General features: G+C 39.7%; 1 protein-coding gene across 1 annotated transcript in view; it reads right to left on the bottom strand.

Annotated features, from left to right (window-relative positions):
• uacab (uveal autoantigen with coiled-coil domains and ankyrin repeats b) overlaps nt 1–21462 on the bottom strand; it is a 42943-nt gene that overhangs the window by 13823 nt on the left and 7658 nt on the right. Inside the window, exon 2 of the mRNA XM_053324570.1 lies at nt 4213–4343. Within this exon, the coding sequence (XP_053180545.1) occupies nt 4213–4343 (131 nt within the window). The remainder of the gene's footprint in view (nt 1–4212; nt 4344–21462) is intronic.

The raw sequence follows: 21462 nt of genomic DNA, 5'->3' as shown, positions 1-21462 counted from the left end.
CACTTGTGTGTAAACCAATCTCAGTCTGTCACCCATCAAGTCACATGAACCCGTTTATACACTAACCCTGAGGTATCTGCCAAGGAGACAGCTAGGCTGCCACCTCAACACTGGCGCGGGTATTAAAAGCCGTGTTGATGGCCAGGAGATGCTGGTCCTCGGGGGAGCAGTGGAGGGTCTTGACCTCTTGGGGCAAACGGCAGACAGGAAGCAGAAAAGATCTAACCGAGATGGGGGGGGTTTGAATAATGTGACTTGTCAAGTACAACTGTTCATGAGCCACGGCAGAGGTAAATGCTTGTAAACAAAGTCAAAGATACATAGCTGAAAAGATAGTAGTGGATAGTGGTGGATAGTGGTAGTGGATCAGGGCTCACTCTCACATGAATAGTCATTCTGTATTCATATCACAAAGAACCAACAGCTGCCAAGGTCTTTTACACTAAAAGTCATTTAATCACCACTGTGGAAACAAATAGATTTGTTTTTTACCCAAACCTTCAAATTGGATTGGATAAAATGGTACTAACAGTGGTCAGCACGGTCAAATGGACAAAACAGCAAATGTCTGACATTGACCAAATACAAATCATTTACACAGTGGAGGTGCATACTGTTACCCAGCTGCAGACCTCTATTAAATGGATAGAGATACATTTTGAAAGACTAATGGTCTGGCTTTAAGAGAGCACCTGCTCCTTGGGAGGTTTTCAGGTTGACAGTCTATAGGATATGGTTGCTATTTTTAGACAGTAGACAGGGAAGAGTGAACCAGAGAGTATATATACTGGTAGCTGAACCATATATGACAATGTGTGTCTCTAAAGGCACAACAGTCAAAGCACAGTGGCTGCAGAGGCTTCAAATACTTGTTTGTTCTAACACTGATAAAAATTTAAATTGCTCTGAACCTCTGACTGCAGCGCACACTGTAGAGTTCATCTCCTGACATTTACATACAAACTGAGCTCCATCTCAGCCTGGAAGTACACAGCCAGTTTCTGTTGACATTTTCTGATTTTTGACTGATATTGTAGTTTGTGTATTACAAGTACGAAACTACAAGACTAACTTTACACTTGATCAAATGAATATGTGTGATGTGAGAGGGGTCAGCCACATGAAATTAATTAATTAATCTAATTAATTTTAGATCAATGTTTAAGTTTTATAGCCTCACCTTCATTTGTGATTCTGTCTGACTGCTCTCATAAGGGTGCTGATAAATCCTCTACATGCTACACCAGCACTAAACAGCACACAGGCTGAGGGCAACTATCTGGTGAAGACAGCTGAACATCTAGCTAACTAAAGGCATAGATATCTTTCTCAGGAGTTGGTTGCCACCAAAGTTGAGCTAACAGGAGAGTGAAATGAGAACTTACATTCATCAGGTGGCCAGAAACAGGAATGTATGGGTCTGTCAGTCTACAGTATATTGAAGTTATTTGCCCACTAGTGGCTAAAAGAACAATTAATGCAGCTTAAAAGAAAGCATACTCCCTCTCATGAACCTTTTAATGAAGTACCTGTCTGATAATGTTTTGTCTTCTAAGTTTTTTTTTTAACCTGACGTCTCAGATGGTTTGTTACTAAACTGAAAGAAAGGCCAGGCTTTTAAACAAAAATTGGATCAACCATCTGTATATCACTATCTTACCTTGTGAGGCAGCTGGATTTGCAAGATCACAAGATCATGCTAGAATCCTAACAGGATGCTGATTGGTTTGAAACACTGGTGATTCAGACACAAGCACATAACCTGAAGCCTGAAAAGATGGACTCTTGTGTGATCTCAAAAACCTCTCCACCTGCCTCACAATGAAAGGTTTTTTGACAAAAGATTGGCAAAAGAAAGCACTATGTCTCAGGGCTTTTCACGTACACATAAAATACTACCAACAGAAGCAATACTACTTTTTTGATGTTGACTGGGATATAGACCATTTCTCAAACAAGATTCTGTCTTTCATTGTCATTCACTTTTTTGTTCTACAATAAAATGAATAGCATGGACCAGCTGCCTCGTGGTTTCCCAAACACACCTTTGAGAAACTCACGTGGTCTATTAAATAGCTAATAAAGAAAGTATTCGTTAAGTGTTGTAAATGGAGTGAACATAATTAAAAACAGACTCGTCCTTTAAATTAGAAACCATAAAAAGTATATTCTCAGCATGTCCTCAATCTGTCAGTATACCAAAGTCACACAACAGTGAAACTCATACTTATGCTATTTTTATTCTTAAAAGATGCTTGAGCAAAAATTCATCACTGCTAATCCTAACAAACAATAGGCATGCAGCAGTATCTTTAGTCAGTGCCACTTTCATGACGGAGGTCTAAACGAGCGCCTGCCTCGAGTGGTGGATTTCTTCTGCTGCAAAGCCCTCGACAGCTAGCAATCACAACTGCACAGAGTGCGCAGGTATGATGGGTGCACTCACCTCACTTGGATCCAGCTAATGCCACAGCAGAGATGTAAACTGTTTACTCAGCTGGAAGCCTCCACAAAACAGTTAGAGCTAAATTCATTAGCTAGACACAGTGGGGCTAATCCAGGGCACACCAAATTATATATCGGGGGTAACAGTTTGTAATTAGTTTCCCCACAGAGGTCTTTGATAACAAGGGACCGCCATTCGACATTCCTCTGCTTGCTGCAGCAGCGGCCAGGATGCCAAACTGACACGTGTTGGTCTGTGTGTGGCCCACTGAACTATATGCAGACTTGCTGAGTTGCAATTGTGGTTCACTTTTTTGTTTTGGGCAGACTTGGTAAAACCATGACCTGAGAAAGTGTGATGTGTTGATTTTATGGTCATGTTTGCAGTAAATGATGAGCATGACTGCGTTTCACTATAGCAAACTTGGGCCTGTCGTTTCAGAGCTGAAAGCCGGGGGGTACTGTATTTAGTTCTGATGAATTCTAGCACCTTATTATGAGACCAGGCATTTATCAAGTTGTGTGTATAATTGTGTTTAAGTACATGCACGCGTGTCTACAATCACTGGTCTGTGCAATGGTGCCACAAGAGGATTTCACACACTGCTGAAAATACTCAGCACTTTTGCTTCTGGGATCCGGTGCTCCATAACCATATGCTTATGCCCAACTAAGCCTTTGTCAAAATAAACCTGAAGCACAGGCCAGAGACCAGCGACTTCTTCATATATCTGGGATTAAACTGAGGGCGCCTGGCTTCCCAAAATGCTGGTGTTGGAATCTGGTTAAATTTAGGGAAGAATACAAAGTAACAGCTTTTTTTTTTGACAGCTCGTTTAGTTGTTTTCAAATGATACAGCTATTACAATCATTATTAGGACCAAAACATGTTGTATGAGATAACTGAAATATCTGTGCACTTGTATTCCTAGCTCACATTTCCAGTAGATTTTTCAGCAAGGTTGACCTACCCACCTTATTCTTCTGTTCACCTTTTTCTGAAGATACCTAGTGAAGGGGGTTAGCCCAGCTCTTTGCACAAAACCTCCTAAAAACAGAGATTCCCACTGAAAAATCCTACCATATAAAACATGGTCCTTCAAGATGTCAACTGATCCTGATAATAGCCTGCAGCTGGGCCTTAATGTATTACTCTATGTTGCAAGGACCGCTGATCTGAATTTGCAGGGAGTCATTTCCTGTGGGGACTGAACAAACAGCCCCTAACCAGTGTGGTCAAGCCTCGAGTGGCCGCAAAAATTCTTTATACCGACTCCCACAATGACCTCCAGAGGCACATGGACATTAAACGGGAAATTTCTGGATATAAAAATGGAAACAATAATATCTAACTATGATGCTGTTTCATGCAGGTCAGCTGGATGAAGGTTTAAGGTTGAAATGTGCAACAGTCTTCATAGACAGCACAATTTTTGGAGTGTTGTTTTTGAAGGGTCAGGCAGGGAGACCTGGCTTCCATGTCACAAAGAGAGGTAAGAGGCAAAACTATTTCTGAGTAAATGACTCAATTGTAAAGGAATTCCTATCTACAGAAGCTTTATCTGGGTAGGAGGGTCAGGAATCTGTGCTGGGGAGGCTACTACAATGTTTGGAATTTGAGATGCTCAGCATGTTTAGAGTAGAAAACATTGAGTAAAGTCTGTGCATACTGGTCAAGGATGCGTGTGCGTGTGTGTGTGTGTGTGTGTGTGTGTGTGTGTGTGTGTGTGTGTGTGTGTGTGTATATATGTATGTGTGTTTACTCACGCAGAACGTCCCTCCACGTCGAGCTTGGTGGGGATGATGCCTTTCTTGCCAAGAACAGCGGCCACCTTGTCCACCTCGCCGCGTTCCACTGCCTTCATCAGCCGATCGTCATACTTGTTCCAGTCTGTGTTCTGATGAGGATGATAGTGAAATATCAGACATGCAGGATCTTTAACAAGACTTCTTGAACCTTATAGTTAAATGAACATGTTACCAAATATATATTCAGTTAAACAGTGAACTAATACATGTGCAGCCTTGTTTTCATGTTATTTTACTTGACTAATAAATAAAACAGAGATACAAAACCACATGGCATGGTATAAATGCATTTCTTCCTTTTATGATACAAAAAACAATATTAAGTTAATGCAGAATGTGCCAAGAATGTTCTGTGCTGTAGTCCTCACTCTGCCCATCCCATGAGTGACGGAAATAAAGCATGGGAACAGACTACTGTTAAAAAGGAGCCTCTGGGAAGCATTTTTAAGTGGCAGGCATCAAACTGGAGATCAAAAATGAACAAAGAACACAAGCAAACAAAATAAAACCTCAACCACAAGCAATTATGTATTGCGTATGTACACAACAGTAATGGACTGTAACTAAATCATAAAAGGTATTATGATAAGCACATCATGACTTTGACAACATGTCTAATAAACTGTAGTTATGAAGCAAACAATGAGTTACAAAATTGATCCGCCTTGATAGCTTTCCCAGTTGATCCATCTGCACTAAGCAGAAATCCTTCACAACATTAACCCTTTGTTGAAGCACAGTTTTCAGTTTGATGTATTTTTTAGGTGAAAGCAGATGAACATAAGAAACAGTTACCCGCAAAAAAATGTTTTTAGTGACAATCTGAAATGACCAACAATGAATACCTACAAAGTGCATGGAGGTGCATTTCAGCCAGCGGCTCATCTTGGGTGAGTGCAGCTGGTCCTTGCACCGTGCTACTGAAAAGGTTGCCAGTGTTCCGGTTTACAAAAGCAAAAATAGAGGAAAAACAAAGTGTATAAAAAGAGCCCTCAGTCTCTCAGTGCACTCAACCAGTGAGTGCAAAGAAAAAAGGATGAGAAGACAATAGGGAGACAGTCTGTGTTGCAGTGGAGGTCCTCTTATGGAAGGCTCAACCAGGAGTTTTCCTCACTTAAGGAGAAGTTCATTTGGCAGGATTTTCTAAGCATTCCTGTGTTGCTCACAGGCTCTGCCCGTAAGTTCATCACTGCACAGCAGTTTAGTTGATGGTTTAAGGGAGGAGAAGGAGGAGTGAAAGAGGAGGAAGGAATGGAGGTGGAGAAGCAGTAGGGCCAGCCCTGCCAGCCCTGGGACCTGCCCTGGCCGGCAACTGCAACTCCTCCTCTGGGGTAAAGTCAGCTCAGCCTGGCTATCTCTCACCTCCACCAGGAGTCTTCTCCTCTACTCTCACCTTTAACTTCAAATCATCTGTTCTGTCTTCTTTCTGTTTCGATACTCCTCTTCGTCTCTGGACTGTTTTCTGTCTGTAAAAGCTGAAAGCTACTTGATGAACTAAAGAGCTCCTCTCTCTTTCCCACTCTCTCAGTGGTCTCAAGCGTCTTCACCCCACCAAATGGCAAGGTCAGTCAGGCTCAGTGGGGTAAATATGTGAGCTCTCCCAGGTTTAAAATATCACCCCCTCCCTGGTAAACAGCGGCAGTGCAGACAGCCCTGCAGACTGGTTACCTCTTTTTTTTGACCCTCCAACCTTTCTGTAGTGACTGATAGGAAGACAGGGGCTAAGAATACATTCTGGACATAGCTGCATGATGAGTAATGGCTTTAGTGTCTATCACCACTGCCAGCATGAAACAAGGCCAGCTAGAGAGACCTTGCTTACATTGCCACCCCCAGCCATGCACCCCGCTTGCCTCCATCTGAAAATATTAATGTCAGAGGGGGATTATGGTTTGCACATTTGAAATGGTCTTGGCACTGACCCTCACAGGACAGTGGTGGGCCAAAGGCTGCTGTTAACCCATCCATCTAAACAGGGTGGTGTGGCTCCAAAGCCCCCCTGATCCTAGCTGCACGGTAGCAAGGTTAGATGTCAGCCTTTTTACAACCAGCTGTCTGAGCCTGCAGCCCCACCGCAACTTACACCAACACGGCAAACACTGTAAAAGTATGACTTTCGCTTTTATTAGGTAAAATGTTACAAGAACACAAACAAACAAGCAAAAAAAAGGTAAATAAGAGTGATGCATTGAAGAAGGGTTAGAGGGGGACCCGTTTAATTTACACACTGAATCAGCTCCTTAGGGGCTCGCGTTACAGTCCGCTGCCAGACTGGCGTTAACAGTGCAACACTGATATCCACAAACATGCAAAAAGACCTCCTCCACATGAAATGTCATATGAAGAAGTAGGTGTCAACTTACGAAAGCTGCTCGCTCTAGCATGGAGACAAAGGCGCCAAAATGGCACCTAGCCACGCGGCACACTGTACATCACTCACGTAAATATCTCTCATGGGTGTGCTTGTGTGTGTGTGTGTATTTGTTTGGGAATCTGTTTATGCACTAGTTAATAATAGGGCTGTTAGCAAGCAAGAGTCGCCACTGCAGTGGTCACTCACTTTCAAGGAGAGCTGGATGATATTGACACAATCAAATACCATGATTGGTTTAACAAGGATCACTTTGTCATATTGATTATTGATGACTTTTTAAAAATATATATTTGTTCAATTTATGTGTGAGTGACAAGAAAAACATTTCATTTGTAAACATGATGGCCATTAATCTTTATACTCTGAGTTGTGAAAACATGTGAACTTGAATTACTCAACTGTACCGTAGCCTTTGAGACCAGGACAGATGAGAAGAGCAACATATGATGATATCTAGTTTCATATCATGACGTCAATGAAGCTCCCATTTTTACTTTCAAGCTCTGGACGGTAACCAGGAAGAAATAATGATAACACATTTAACCATATACATATTTTGTACTTTTAAGTAAAACGCTGAATTCAACAACATTTAATCTAATGTGATTTTTTGTACCAAATACATACGGTTTTATTTTATTTGTTAAAATTGTCATAAGAAGATTATGACCATGCTATTCCCATTAAACACTCACCTAATCAATGTAATACATATGAAACCAGTGAGCAAAATGTCAAGACCAAAGTTACTAAGGAGTACGTAAATTAATAAATAAGTAAAGTTTATTCCTATTACACCTTTCACAGACAACAGTTACAATGTGCTTCACATTCAAGATAAATAAAACCAACTACAATCATATGAAGTCGAGATAAAGACGAAGACAATGTACAAAGGGAACAGACACAGGTGTCAAGTTCAAACATGAAAAACCAAAAACTACCTAAATGCCTGTCTGAACAGATGGTGTTAAGATACTTTATAAATGAGTCCACAGGATCCAAACAACTCAAGCTTATTGGAAACTATTCATAAGCTTCCGGGCTGCTGACTGTAAGGTTATTATATTTTGTTTTAAATAAGTAAGTTCACTTAGATTAGATACTTTTTCTGTTAGAGAGGTGGAGCTTTGGGAAAATTCTGTTAGAGTCCTTTTCTGACATTAGTTCTTTGTTTTGGCAGTCCACCGGTCCTCTCCATGAGAAGCTTGCCTATTTTAATCATGAAATTCTCACAAATGTGTCTTGTTCATTTTATTTGTATGTTTATGTAATGCATGTTCTTGGTGAGGAGACATATTGTGTATAGTTCATTTTTCATAGATTCTGCATTGTTCAATGAGGCAGGAGGAGTTTTTGATTTTTTTTAACAACGTAATTGAACTTATTTCTCAGACACAAATGATTGATGTCTTTAAACATGTATCGAGGCGGATCTCTAATATTTCCTACAATTATTGTGAAACTTCAATAAATAAACTGACTGCCAGTTCAATCTGAGTTTATTTTACTTCCCTTTCCCCAAAGAGAGCTGGGTTATAACCCCTTTCAATCACGTCAGACACATGGTCTTCATCAGGAGATTGGGAGTTTCCTCGAGTGTCATGGGGATTAATGACAAAGTCATAAATTCACTTGTGTTGTCATTATTTCATCAAACCAGTATTTCTCAATCAAGATTGAACTTTGATCCAAAACTAGACTGTTTTTAATCATTTTCCATCAGGCGCCGACAGTAGTGTAGTCAACACTGCATCCTTGGTGATGTAATGTCTGAGGAGTCATGCTGTCATGCTGATGCTGAAATGAAAGATATATTCAGCCCTGGTTGCGTGCAACAAACGAAACATGTTACCTAAACTTTCTATTTTAAGACGGTGACCTTAGGAACAAAACATCACCTGACACTTTGAGCTAAGTGAGTCCTTTACCTGTCTACACACATAATGTTTACTGTCTGGTAATATTTCAAAGACAGGCTCCTGTCATCTTCAGTTTTGTTTTTCCATCACTTTCTACAAGCTGTAATTCTTTCCAACACCTACGTTTCCTGCTTCTCTCAGCCCCTGGCCAGACTGATGGGTCTCTGATGTCCTGACAGATGAAATCACCGGCAGGAAATATCCAACTTGTCATCTGATAACAGACCGAGGCCAAGACCAAAACATAAAGCTATATGCCAATACGTTAAACGACACTGGTGTCCAGTGCCAGACTGCAGTTACTGATATGGTTTCATAAGATTATGACAGTAGCGATGATACTGTAGTAGTCGTAGGAGACATCTTTGAAGAGACATTATGTCATGAAATGTCCATCTTTGACATTTTATGGGACACATATATTTGGAAGAGCAGAGCTTTTACCGTACTTACAACCTCTTTCATTTGGTACTTCAAATGAAGGATGAAAGGATGTTTCAATGGGACATATGTTTTTTTTGTCATTTCTATACTGTTGATTGTTCACACGTCCACTGACAGCTGTCTGTTCTGTAGCTTTTGTTTCTAAGACTGTTTGTGTTGTACATTTAAATATTTCTAAACTAACTGGGATTCAAACATGTATGGATGAAAACTCAAGAAGTTTTATTTTGAGTAAAGAATGAGAAAAATAATTGAAATCTGAATATGTTGTTTCATCGCCTCTCAAACTGCTCGAAGTCTGCCGAGGTACAGCTTCTGGAAATGTGGCTGAACTGAGGGGCTTCATTAAGGACCCAAAAGAAACAAATGACGTTTTCTGACCAAAGTATCTCAATACTCTGAATATGGCTGTTTTAACAACAGCACAGGATGCATACCAACTACTCAATCCAGATTTATGATATTACAAATCACAAAGTAAGCCATTAATGTCTAAACTTGGTTGCATCTTGCCATTTTATACAGCAATCAGATCATAGTAATAACAACAGACGTAGAACCTGACAGAGTACCGTTACTGCGTGTGTACGACATAATCATCAGTGCTCATATTACAATATTATTTCCTGTTAAAAAAAACAAAACGTAAAGAAAACATCTAATAAACTAGATTAGTGTCACTGTAGTTCAGATAGGGTCAGAAAAAAAGTAATATTTTTTTAATTGATAAATGACTACAACACCCATACAATATACCAGAGTGAAGACATCATGACATCCATAAGTTGTCTTTACAACTGAAATAGTGTTAATAATAATAATAATAATAATGATAATAATAATAATAATAATAATGATAATAATAATAATAATAATGATCTGCTTTAAAAGGATTAAACTTTTTCCAACTAACAGCTCAACTGAATGTCCAGGTTTATTTATAATGTACTGTATGACTTATTCAGCAGTAACTAAACATGCCAAATACTGGGAAAAATAAACACAATCTGACTTAAACTAGTTCAAACAAACTGCAGGTAAAAGAAGAGATGTTTTGAAGACCCCGATCTCATTTCAACACCAAGCAGAAAATCATTGCCTCTGGCTTGTGAACAGGCCCAAACAGGGCACCAATCACCAGTTTATATTTTTATATCCTATCCTCAGAGATACCTGTTGGTGACATTAGCATAGCAACTGCATGCAGTTTGAATATCTCAGTGACAAGTTGATTTATTGGTGCAATATAACCTGGCAGTGAAAAGCCAAAACTCTAGCTGCATCAGCGTTAATGAGAGTCATTGGAGCAAGCTCACATACCAGCAACAGTGCCACAGAAATCTCTAGAAATTATCTGAGTCACAGCTGCTACCCAAGATGGCCTGAATGGTTATCCTCTAAGAGACGAGTAAACACAAAAGAAAGAGGGTCAATTCCCTTTTTAAAAAGACAACAACATGTTTTTCTGTTTTCTGAGTCAATCAGTCCTAAAATAACTGCTGAGGAGCTGACGGCAGCTAACATTAAATCAGCGTGTACTTGAAACTTCCCACTGCCACCTTCAATAAACCAGCAGGGATGTTTTTGGGGGACTGCTGTTAGGGGTAGCAGGTTTACACCCTCCACCCTCCTCAATCTCACCCCCTCTAAGCTGTGAGCGCAGACTTGTGCATGAAGTGGTGGCCTGTGCAACTGTCTGGGCATGTTGAGTGGAAGTAAAACCCCTCAAGGGAAGAGATAGAGAGGGTGTGGGGGAGGGGGAGAGGGGAGAAAGAGACTGAATATGTGTGATGAACAAATGTGTAAAAACAACAAGTTGAGGTGAGAAAGTAACAGGACACAGCATGTTTGCAGTCAGTCTGGTGATATGGGACAGGTAAATTGATGCTTCAGAGTCAGAGACCCTCTAGGAGGAGGACAAGCCCCCCACTGATGGTTGAGACCAGGTGTCTGGAGGAAAGAGGCACCCTGTTTTTGGTATGTACATTAGGCACTCTCTGCATATCTTGGTAGCTGCTAAACACAGGACCACTCTTGCTGGGCAGAGTGGAGTGGATGAAGGAGGCCTGACAGACATACACGCCCTCTGGTGGTGAGCAGGAAAATATCAGCTGCCTGTTAGAGCCTGTGTGTGAATCCTGGGACACTCAAAAAGGGTGATTATTGGTCTTTTTGAGTGAATACTCTTTCTATTCAGGAGAGTCCCTCGTCTTTTTACATTGTTAATACTTCAGAAGTCACACTAATACATGTCGCTAGAGGGTTGAATCCATATTTTCAGTATAAATGATAATGATTTGTAAGTTAATTGTATATTTATGAGGGAAAAAAGTAAAATATGATGTAAGAGGTCAGCATGGCCCGCAAACCAACCTGTGAACCCTTATCCCTGTGGCTGTGTGTGGCCTTTTAGTGATAGTCACAATCAATGTGTTCTTTTTTTTTTTTTTTTTTCAAACTGCACTCTTGTCCCTGATGAAGTTGCCATTATAGTTCAATGCTGTAGAGGGAGCTGAAACCTACAGAAAACACACAAGAAGGTGGCAACTAAAAGCAGGCAAAGACATGTTACGTGCTATTAGTTAAAACTGTACAGCACGTGTGTCGTTTTCCACTTGCCTACTCCTTTCTCTTGTCTTTAAAAATATGTTTCATTGCCGGTGCATTCTGTAAAGAGTCCGAGGAAGAAATTGAGTCGCGTACACCACAAACCAACAATGTGTATGTTTTAAATTTCGAGGCACATTCCAGGTCTTTGTATCAGAGGTAATTACATAATTGTGGAGGTTTGTAGGAGCATGTATGGTTTTACAGAGGCTGACAGGAGAACCAATCAGTAGGTGATTGACAAAAATAAAAAGTCACAATATTGTTTCAGTAATGGGAAAACGTGCTGGGTATAATGGCTGCATTCATACAATATTTAATATTAGATGATGGATGATTACAGCAATGACAGAAAGTAGCCTCACGTCCTCCGTAACAGTGTTGTACAAAGTGGACTTCAAGGTCTAGCAGCAATTCATTTATTATTATTATTAATTTCCAGTCCATAAAAAGAGCCACATTGTATAAGTTGACTGAAATGTAGCTTTTGATAACAAGAACATTGTCTATATTGAAATAATAAAAACTACAGGTTACAATCAGTATCTATCATGTAATTATACAAGACCTGAGTGATATACAAGTGCCTATAATAATATTTTTTGATCACTTTCTGGACCTCAAAGTAAAAACTAAATGTACAAACTGACCTAAAATAAATACAAATATCCCATTTTGCGAGGTCAATTCTAAAGAAAATACAATAAAATCATGCAGTGTGTAAATCTGCCAAAAGCAGGCTGCCCTCACAACCTGATAATGACCGATAACAAAGGTCTGTTTTACAATTCCACAGTCGAGGCCGGGCCTGTTGACAGCACAGGAACACGTTCTGCTAAAGTGCAGCACTGCTTTTTTTTCTCTTTTTTTTTTTCCTTTTTTGGCCTGTTTTAATAAATCCTCACTTGTATAACGAACAGCTTAAACATGGAGACCAGTCTGTCCAGCTGCTGGGTCAAACCATTTTAGATGACTTATGACCCAGGGGGCAATTCTTTTCCTTGCTATTTTCTCCTACTTCCGACACCCGCTGCCAGGCTGAGAGATCAGCTTTCCAGTTGCCCAAACCATGTGAACTTTGCCCCTGCCAACTCCCCACTGAGGACAGTTGTCCCGAGTGAGTACAGCGAGGTTTCCCAGAGACATGGTGGCCGTCATTCATGAGAGACGTGTCAATCTGGACTGCTATCAGTTGTAAATATATGACAAACCACAAATTGTTGATTCTGAACAAAACCTTTCCCAGTGTGATACTTTCTTATCTCTACTGCCTTTATCCCAAATGGATTTAGAGGGCTATAACCATCATGTGTTTTATCAGACCTTTAGGGCTTATTGAAGACTAGTGAGCAATTACTACATGTCTTCAAAGGGAGCTACAAAGGTGACACATTTCATAGATTATTTTAAAAAAGAAACTCTGCATGTTTCTGAAGTCAAAATGATTAAGATTATAAAAAGAGACATCACTGAGAGGACACGACATTGTAATGCACAGACTAAGATCACATGTATCCTACTATAAGAAGATGAGCTTCCAGTTTCAGAACATTAACAACCATTGATCTAAATGAAGAGAGCAACTAATCCGTTGTGCTTGGTGTTAAAGAGAGAGGAGAGAGACAGAGAGAGAGAGACAGACAGACAGAGAAACAGAGAGAGAGAGCTTCCCTTTCATCCTCTATCTATCTATCTATCTATCTATCTATCTATCTATCTATCTATCTATCTATCTATCTAATGTGTGGACTTTGGTGTAGTACAGTGTGTGTGTGTGTGTGTGTGTATGTGCGTGCATGCGTGCGTGCGTGCATGTGTGAAACAGGCGGGAGCAGGATATATAAACACGGAGCATCACTCAACTTTAATAGTTATATGAGTGACAGATCAAACATTGGAATTCCACTTGATGGAATAACATGAGTCATCTCGAGTCATCATGCCAGATATTTTATTACACAACTATTTTGGTCCAAACATTTACCTGCCAGTGTGGAAGACAGCCTTCACTCGCCAAACTGAAAATCTACCCGCACATGGTGCTTGTCGAGTGTTAATTTCGGAGTATACTGTATATATACTTATATTTAAATGTAATCAATGTATAGGTTTGGACTGAGTATCTGTAGATACCCCCAAAGGACACGGGGTCAGGGCCGCTGACCACTTCCAAAAATCACCACTTTCTTGTGAAGGTCAACAAGAAAAAAATGGATCTAAATGGAGTAAACAAACAAAATGTCTTCCAGAATATTAGAAAGATTAAGTTTTGTGAGAAAATCTGTTGCCACTGAATTAAAAGCAACTAAATCCATTTCACAACGATGCATTGTTATTAGGCTCCGGTTGTACAGCTAAAGTACCCGTTTGCCTGTAAAATGTCAGCAGCTTCGCTGACACATTTTAATGGCCATCGCTGAAATAACAATGTCCCCCAGCAGGAGAATTAAAAACAAGCAGTTATTGGCTTTGGCTGTAGATGGCTGCTGGTATGGCTGATATTATTCCAGCTGATGATGTGAAGATAAAAAAACAAGAATAGTGCAGACCGAGAGCTGCAGGGGCTACAAAATGATTTCCAATCAGCTAGTCAGGAACTATTTAGGTCACTAATGCAGGATCGCTGAAGTAGATGAATGAGGTAGTGATCTTAAAGGACTATTAGATTTCAAAACACGTTAAAATTAGCATTTTCAGTGCCACGAGTTCACCTCTGTGCATGTTTTCCATTACAATATACCCATAGAGAGATGTAGGCCATGTTATGATGAAGTGAATGGGGATCTCAATAAATGAAATTCAATATAAAAGGCACGTGTGATTATAAATTAAATTCAATCTAAGAGGCACGTGTGATAAACCATAAATGAATATACACTGAGGAAGAAGGAGAAACAGAGATGCAGACAGATAAACTGGAGCATTTAGCGCCCATGTTTATACTCGTGACAGTCGAACTTATTGAGGGGAACGTTAAGAAGAACGAAGGCTGTGCCGATTTGATCTCACCTCAAGAAAATGATGAGGCAATCTAAGGGAAAACACTACAGGAGTCTCTTTACAGTCTTCCATGACCGTATTTGGTTAATCGAGGAACTCTCCAGGCATGCCAGTGCTTGGGCACAAACTCTTGTGATGCAGCTTGTTTGGCCAGCAGTTACACGTCGTCACACACGCACGGGCACGGCGAGGAATGCGACTGGAGGGTACGTCAAAAAGGCTGAGACTTGGAAAAAATGTTTATACTTAACACAAGACACAATGGAATGGATAAAATAAAGCTTGCTCAATACATAAAAAAACCTTTCATATGCTGTGTGGTTATTATAAAAAAATCACTTAACCACAAGTTATACAAGACGCTGCGTTCCAAACAAATCTAGGATGTTTTCCATACAATCACATGTCCTAAATCATATATAGACATCTAATGAGTGGACTATAATGATGTAAAGACATTAATTTCAAATAAAAATACTTAATGAAATAAATGATATTATAAAATGTCATTTGAGCTGCTGTTGAGAGAAAAAGGAAGTAATAAAATTCCTGATAACAGACGACTCCCATGATGCCAAATAAAGATCAGGTGAGTACAAACAGGTAGGAGCTTGCCCCCCTTTCAGCAAGTCAAGTGGCTCCAACTACTATCAGCAAGCTTTGAGTAAGCAGGTCTTCACGGAAAAGTCTCCACCCACCAATCCAAAAGCTTTCAGGCCAATATATACTGTATATGGTCCCTTTAGAAAAGCTCTAATGAATCAGAAAAAAAAAACATCAAAGTTAGTGATCTACACTGCATTTTGTGTTTCTCGTCAATACGTAAATAAATATACCAACAAAGCCTAGACAGAAAAAGACTGACATACATAAATATAATACTTAAACTGTCAGTTCCAGATGTCATATTTAAGCCCTGGAAAGACAAAATAGAGTGTAACACAGATTGGGCCACTTCATCATAGCTTAACTGACCACTTCCTTTCTCATGCCGTCTCTTTTTTTGTACATCAGAAACATCTATGACTTTTACAAATAGTATCAGAACTGCCTGAAAGTTTTACTGACTTCATGTTTCAGATGAAACAGAGACACTCGTCTAATCTGCCAGAGACAGAAAAACACACACGGTGCACAGCTTGATGGAGGCTTAGTCTGAGCCATTTCACAGCAGTTTGTCTCTCATCAGCAAAATCTTTGTGTTCCTGTTGCTCAGCATGCCTGACTGTACATATGTGGGTGCAGGTCTGTGTGTGTGTGTGTGTGTGTGTGTGTAAGCTGATGTCAGCTGCAGCTCACCCAAAAAAATCAGTCAATAAGCCTATCTCACATGCCAACCTCCCCATATCTCTCCATCACACACACACACACAGTCTGCTGAACACACGGTCGCCTTAATCACAAGTGACAAACAATCAAGATACAAACACACACACACACACAAACACACACACACAGACACACACACAAAGACACTCACTCACACACACACACGCTCCCCGGTGGGTCTCCGCTTAATGCAGGACATCTCAGGCGCGGCTCGGGAACACAGGCGGGGTATCACTGCTGTGATGACCTCATGGCTACCCCCGTGGAGCCAGACGTTAATCCTAAAAAAACAGGGCCGTCACGCTACCCCCCCTTACTCTGCAGCCAACAGCACATCCAGCCTAAAACAAACTTCCGCTGATCCTGTCTGAGAGTTTTGCCTCCTACAGTGAATATAAGTAAAATGTCTATGTGGACAAATGCAGCAAAGACTAAAGTATTAAAAAGGAAAATATTCCTCAGTTGGTTCTTTAGTTGAAACAACATATCAATGACTACTATCCAGATTGCCATGAAATTTAATATCAGTGTTCATGTTCCCCCGATGACCTCGCTGACCCCTCAGTTTTCCCTTGAGCCACCATATGGCCAAAATATCCACTTGCACCCAAAAAACAATGAAACAGGCAGATTACAGTGACATTTTAGACACAATAAACAATTTCCATTTTGGACGCTGCATGGCTGCATGAGAACTTCTCTTGCTTCATAATCAGGCCAAAAGGTCAACTTTGCATTCATGAAACCTTACAAGATATAAACACACAATGTAGACGACAACACAGCTTTTCTGTTTATGTGGGCTTTGTTTAACATAACAGCCTCTATGGGGCCACGAGCAGGGCTTCAAAATATTATTCATACCAAGATATTAACCTTTACATACAGTTCAGGGTCAAATTTGATCATTTTTTTACATTTGAGAGCTCTGAAAACATCCTATATACGTTTCTTTTAGCCACACTTTTCCTAATGTGACCGACAGTGTACAAAAATGTAAATAAAATCATCAAAAATCAGCATTCATACATGTTGTTGTATTCATCATATTCTATAAAATGTTCTCGTGGACCAGAAAATAGTGAGTGTGAATGTCTTTTTTCCACTTATGAATGTGAATTGGTGTAGAGACTTAATTATGAGTCAGAATATAAGAATATAATATAAGGGTTAACCATCTTTGCAAGAAAGGCTCCTAAAAGGGGTAAGACTTCACTTTACTTGAAGCTTGACAGCTGCCTTTTCACTTTAAAGCTCGCCTGAGCGCACAGATTAAAATTGAGCCTCTCTACATTTCTACACAAGTTAATCAGTATATATGTGGAAAAACTGTATAAAAAGGACAATGTGTCTGGATGAATTATACTGGGTAACGTCAGTTCCTATATGAAATCTTCTGTGAAGTCAGATGCAACAAAGCAATTTTGACACTGTGCAGTTCACTGTTCTGAATGAATGGGAAAAATGTGTTTTGAATTATAAAATTGGCTACTGTTTGATCTCCTGTGTTCGTGTGTGACAGCAGTCTTTGCTCCATTGTGTGGACCGAATATCTTCCTGACAGCGCAGAAAGCGGACCAGTAATTTAGTCTGACAGGCGCTTGTCAGAGAAGATTTTAACAGTCTCAAATTAAAGATTCGGTCTAAACCAACCCAAATTCAGGAAAGCAAATTATATGCACACTTTGAAGAAGAGGCAGGGAGGAAAAGAGGATTTTTTAAAATAAAAAAATAAAAAAACCCTCTCACCCCCAGCGGCAGAGCGGTAAGAATGCCTGCTGGGTGTCCTCACATCGGAGCCAAAACTTGCTGAAGGAGGTTCCTTCTTGATAAGGTTTAGGAGGCTGCAAACATACAAGTTCCCACATGGTAATACTTACTTTATAAATCAACAAACTTCTCGTCTTTCTGTAATGTTACAGTGTTAGACAAACTGGCTCAATTTTTCTGATGATGTGAAAGCTGTCTCAGGTTTGTGACTCTGCAGTGAGCCAAGAGATGTACATGTTCACAATATCCATGTTTAAAATCTCAGTTTTGAACAACCTCTCAAAAGATAAGGTTTTGTTTCTGCATCAGACATTTGTGGCGTCCTACATATGACCTCATCTACTGTAGCTTCTTACATTGCTAGATTATACTGTAATGTTGGGCGGTACACTGGTTTTAATTTCCTGTACTCTTTGAATTCTTCATATAGAGCTACACCAATGCATAGCTGAAATCATTGCTGTAACGCTTCAGTAGGCGCCAAAATATAAAATATATTATATAACACAGCAAAGTGCTCTACGGTCGGGGGGCCAGCTGTGTGGGGTTTAATTAGAGGAGACTGCTGCGTAACCTTCTTAATGGCGGTTATAACTTTATAACACAACAACTAAAAACCTGCAACTAACTCTCTTTGATGGAAAAACAGCTTCTGTTGAACAGCTTCCGGAGATTCAGATTGAGGTATGGGGAGCAACCTCTGACAGCTTCCTACTGTTGTAGAAAAAAAAAATAGATTTTTTCATGAATCAAAGAGTTTGAGAGTCTGAAAGAAAGTCAACACAGGAGCAAGCCACCCTTTAGGAGAATTATGGCTAATGGCACAGAGAGCTACATCCAGTAGCTTTCATGATTCTTTTGTTTTTTATTACACATGACAAACTTGATCAGGTGTCATTGATCAAGTTTATATGGGGGTTTTGATTTGTTTGTCTATGTCAGAGGTCACTAATAGGTGGACCACGGTCCAGATCTGGACCCAGACACCGTCCTATCTGGACCTGTAACTGATGAAATATTGAGGATTATTACATTTTGTCAGAGCATTTCTATTTCTCCAGCTATTACTGTAAAACAGGTTCTGACATTTTATAGATTAACATATATTAAGCAACAATTAAAATAATTGTTAGTCACAGTCCTGATTATTAATGTGATTATGGACGTCAAACACACTTTTCTTATAAAATTGCAGCAAACCAAGAGATAGTATTTCTGACTTTGCAGAACTTCTACTAAACCAGTTTGACATTGTCATCATTTCAACACTTTATCATTTGATGACACTTTTTTTTTGCAAACTGCATTTATCTTATCAGCAGACAATTTCAGCAACTTCATAATCTTATCACTAAATGAGAAGACAACAAAAAGCATGATAGTGATCACTGCCATAAGCTTGAAACCACGCTTTCCTTTTGTTAAAAAACAACCTTGAATTCAGAGATTTTTCTGCGTTTCAACAATAGAGTCCACCTCCATCTGGCTCCTCTTGTCCACCTACATCAACACGCCCGAGCCCTGCTCTCTGTTTTGTAAAATAACACCCTTCAAGGGCGGGGGAGGCTCTTAAATTTCATCCACAATGTGCAAGCCCACTGTGGGAGAGGAGAAAAGAACAGGGTGAGGAGCACAAAGGAGCAAGGAAATATGCAGAAAGCTCCTCTTACAAATAAAAAGGGAGTTTTAGGTCCAAAATCCTGAGTCATGAAAAGTGGAGGATAACACAATCTGAAAAGAGAGAGGTGGAGATACACCACATGAATGAGACGCCTGACACACTTCAGCTGATACTGTGAGGCCTGTTGTGCCCTGAGCTGCAGCAGAAACATCAGTGTTGTTGTCTGATGCAGATTTAATAAGTAGTCATGTTGCCGTTAAACCTGTGAGTCACATTATGCCGCCAGAAGCTGTAACACAATCAATGGCCGTCCAAACAGGGGGAGTCGACAAATACCTGTATGAATGCTTTATCCTTGATTTAGCCCTTTCATTACACTGTGGTGTGTCCTTGCCTAAGGGAAGCTTCTCATTACGCCACTGTTTAACCTGTCACCAAAGCTAAATGACTGGGTGCTAGGATCACCCTTTGGTTTGTCTTTCAAATGGTATATAAACCAGACTGAATAATACAGACTAGCCTAAACTTTAGTACAAAAACCCCACGATTCAAGGTTGAGATCAAATGTAGAAGTTGTCATAACTAAAACAACATAAATAGCAGATAAACACGGAGGTCTGTCAACTTGCTGACAGAGTGACGCTCAGGACCATAAAACGTACTGATAGTAACTTCACTTCTCATTTACTGAAGACAAGGTGGAGCAAGAAGACGCAGCTGTCTCTTGTGTGTGTAGCATTTTGATGTTTTACAACTCAGCAAGCTGCCAACACACCTATAAGAGTGTTCACTGTTACCATAAGACTTGTGTGGTGTTTGCACTCATGTTAATATTTAGTTTCTTGCATCTATTCACTGTTTTTAGGTCCTTTGACATTTGACAGCTGTGAAAAAACACCCCAAATGTCTTTCACCCTGAAATATAATGACTCTTTCCTAAAGTGACCCAAATTTGACCTGTATCTATAATTTAGTTATGAGGATTTCTTTTTTTATGATGTAGCAGTGAAGACTGATGGCTCTGATGGTTATACAATAAACCCCACAGATCCAAAAAGTTCTTGTAATTTTCAGTTTCAATGAAATACACTTAAATAATTATTGCCATGTTATTCGGTAAAGACACTTTCATTGAGGGGGCTTTTAGACCGAGGGTGTACAATATGAACAGTACAGTAAGGGTTAAGTCCTGATGTCAGTTTCGATGCTGAACTGCGGTACCTCAGGAATGACATTTTGCTTCCATTCATGTAAACATGCGTCTGTGTGGAAATGATAAATAAAACTGAGCCGAGCTGAACTCAAGGAAGTATTCATGCTGACATTAATGTAACTGGCAGTTCAATCAACCAGAGGCAGTCAGACAATCAATGTTACCATTAGCAGCTGCTTGCAAAACATGCTTTTAAAGCACTGAGTGAAGGAACGAGCTTCAGCAAACTCCCCAAAACGACTATCATGGTGTTTGAAGTCATTTGTTTTATGGCCATAGATTCTAATTGATTTCTGCTTCACAACAATATAATTCTCACTTTTCAAAATATTTTCCTTTCATACATTTAGAAAAACTACAAGCTTTTTGAGCTTAGATTGACTCTTCACCTGGTAGAGAGGTATGCTATGAATCCTAACAGGAAGTATTATACGGAAGATATTAAAACAAGTCTTGCAAGTCAGACTTTTACAAAATGTCTTCTGCTTTGAAAATTACAACTATGTATATACCGACAGGTAAAAATGTCAACATACACTTTAATGGAAATTAAAAATGGCCACCAAAAGTAAGTTATAATTTAAGTGGATAGTCATGGAGAAAAAACTGAGCAGCTATAGAGACCGTACTTCACTTGGAGGACCCGGGTTCAAAGGACCCACCTTTATTTGCACCTGAGCAAGACATTCAATCCTTATTGGATACAGAGCTAGTGTGCACAATAATATCATAATATCATAATCATAATGTAGTCAAGGCAGAAACGTGAGTAAGGTAGGTCCATGGAAACATAACCCGTTTATTATCAAGTTAATGTGATTATAATAATAAATGGTATTATTTGAATGATTTGCATTTTTAATGTAAACATCATACATAATTATCCCTCTATCAAATGTCATGCAATGAAAGAAGCATTGTGACAAAG

This window comes from Scomber japonicus, chromosome 1 (genome assembly GCF_027409825.1).
Source record: "Scomber japonicus isolate fScoJap1 chromosome 1, fScoJap1.pri, whole genome shotgun sequence".
NCBI classification, from domain to species: Eukaryota; Metazoa; Chordata; class Actinopteri; order Scombriformes; family Scombridae; genus Scomber; species Scomber japonicus.
Note: the sequence above shows the minus strand (reverse complement) of the source record. Positions and strands in the feature narration are given on the sequence as shown.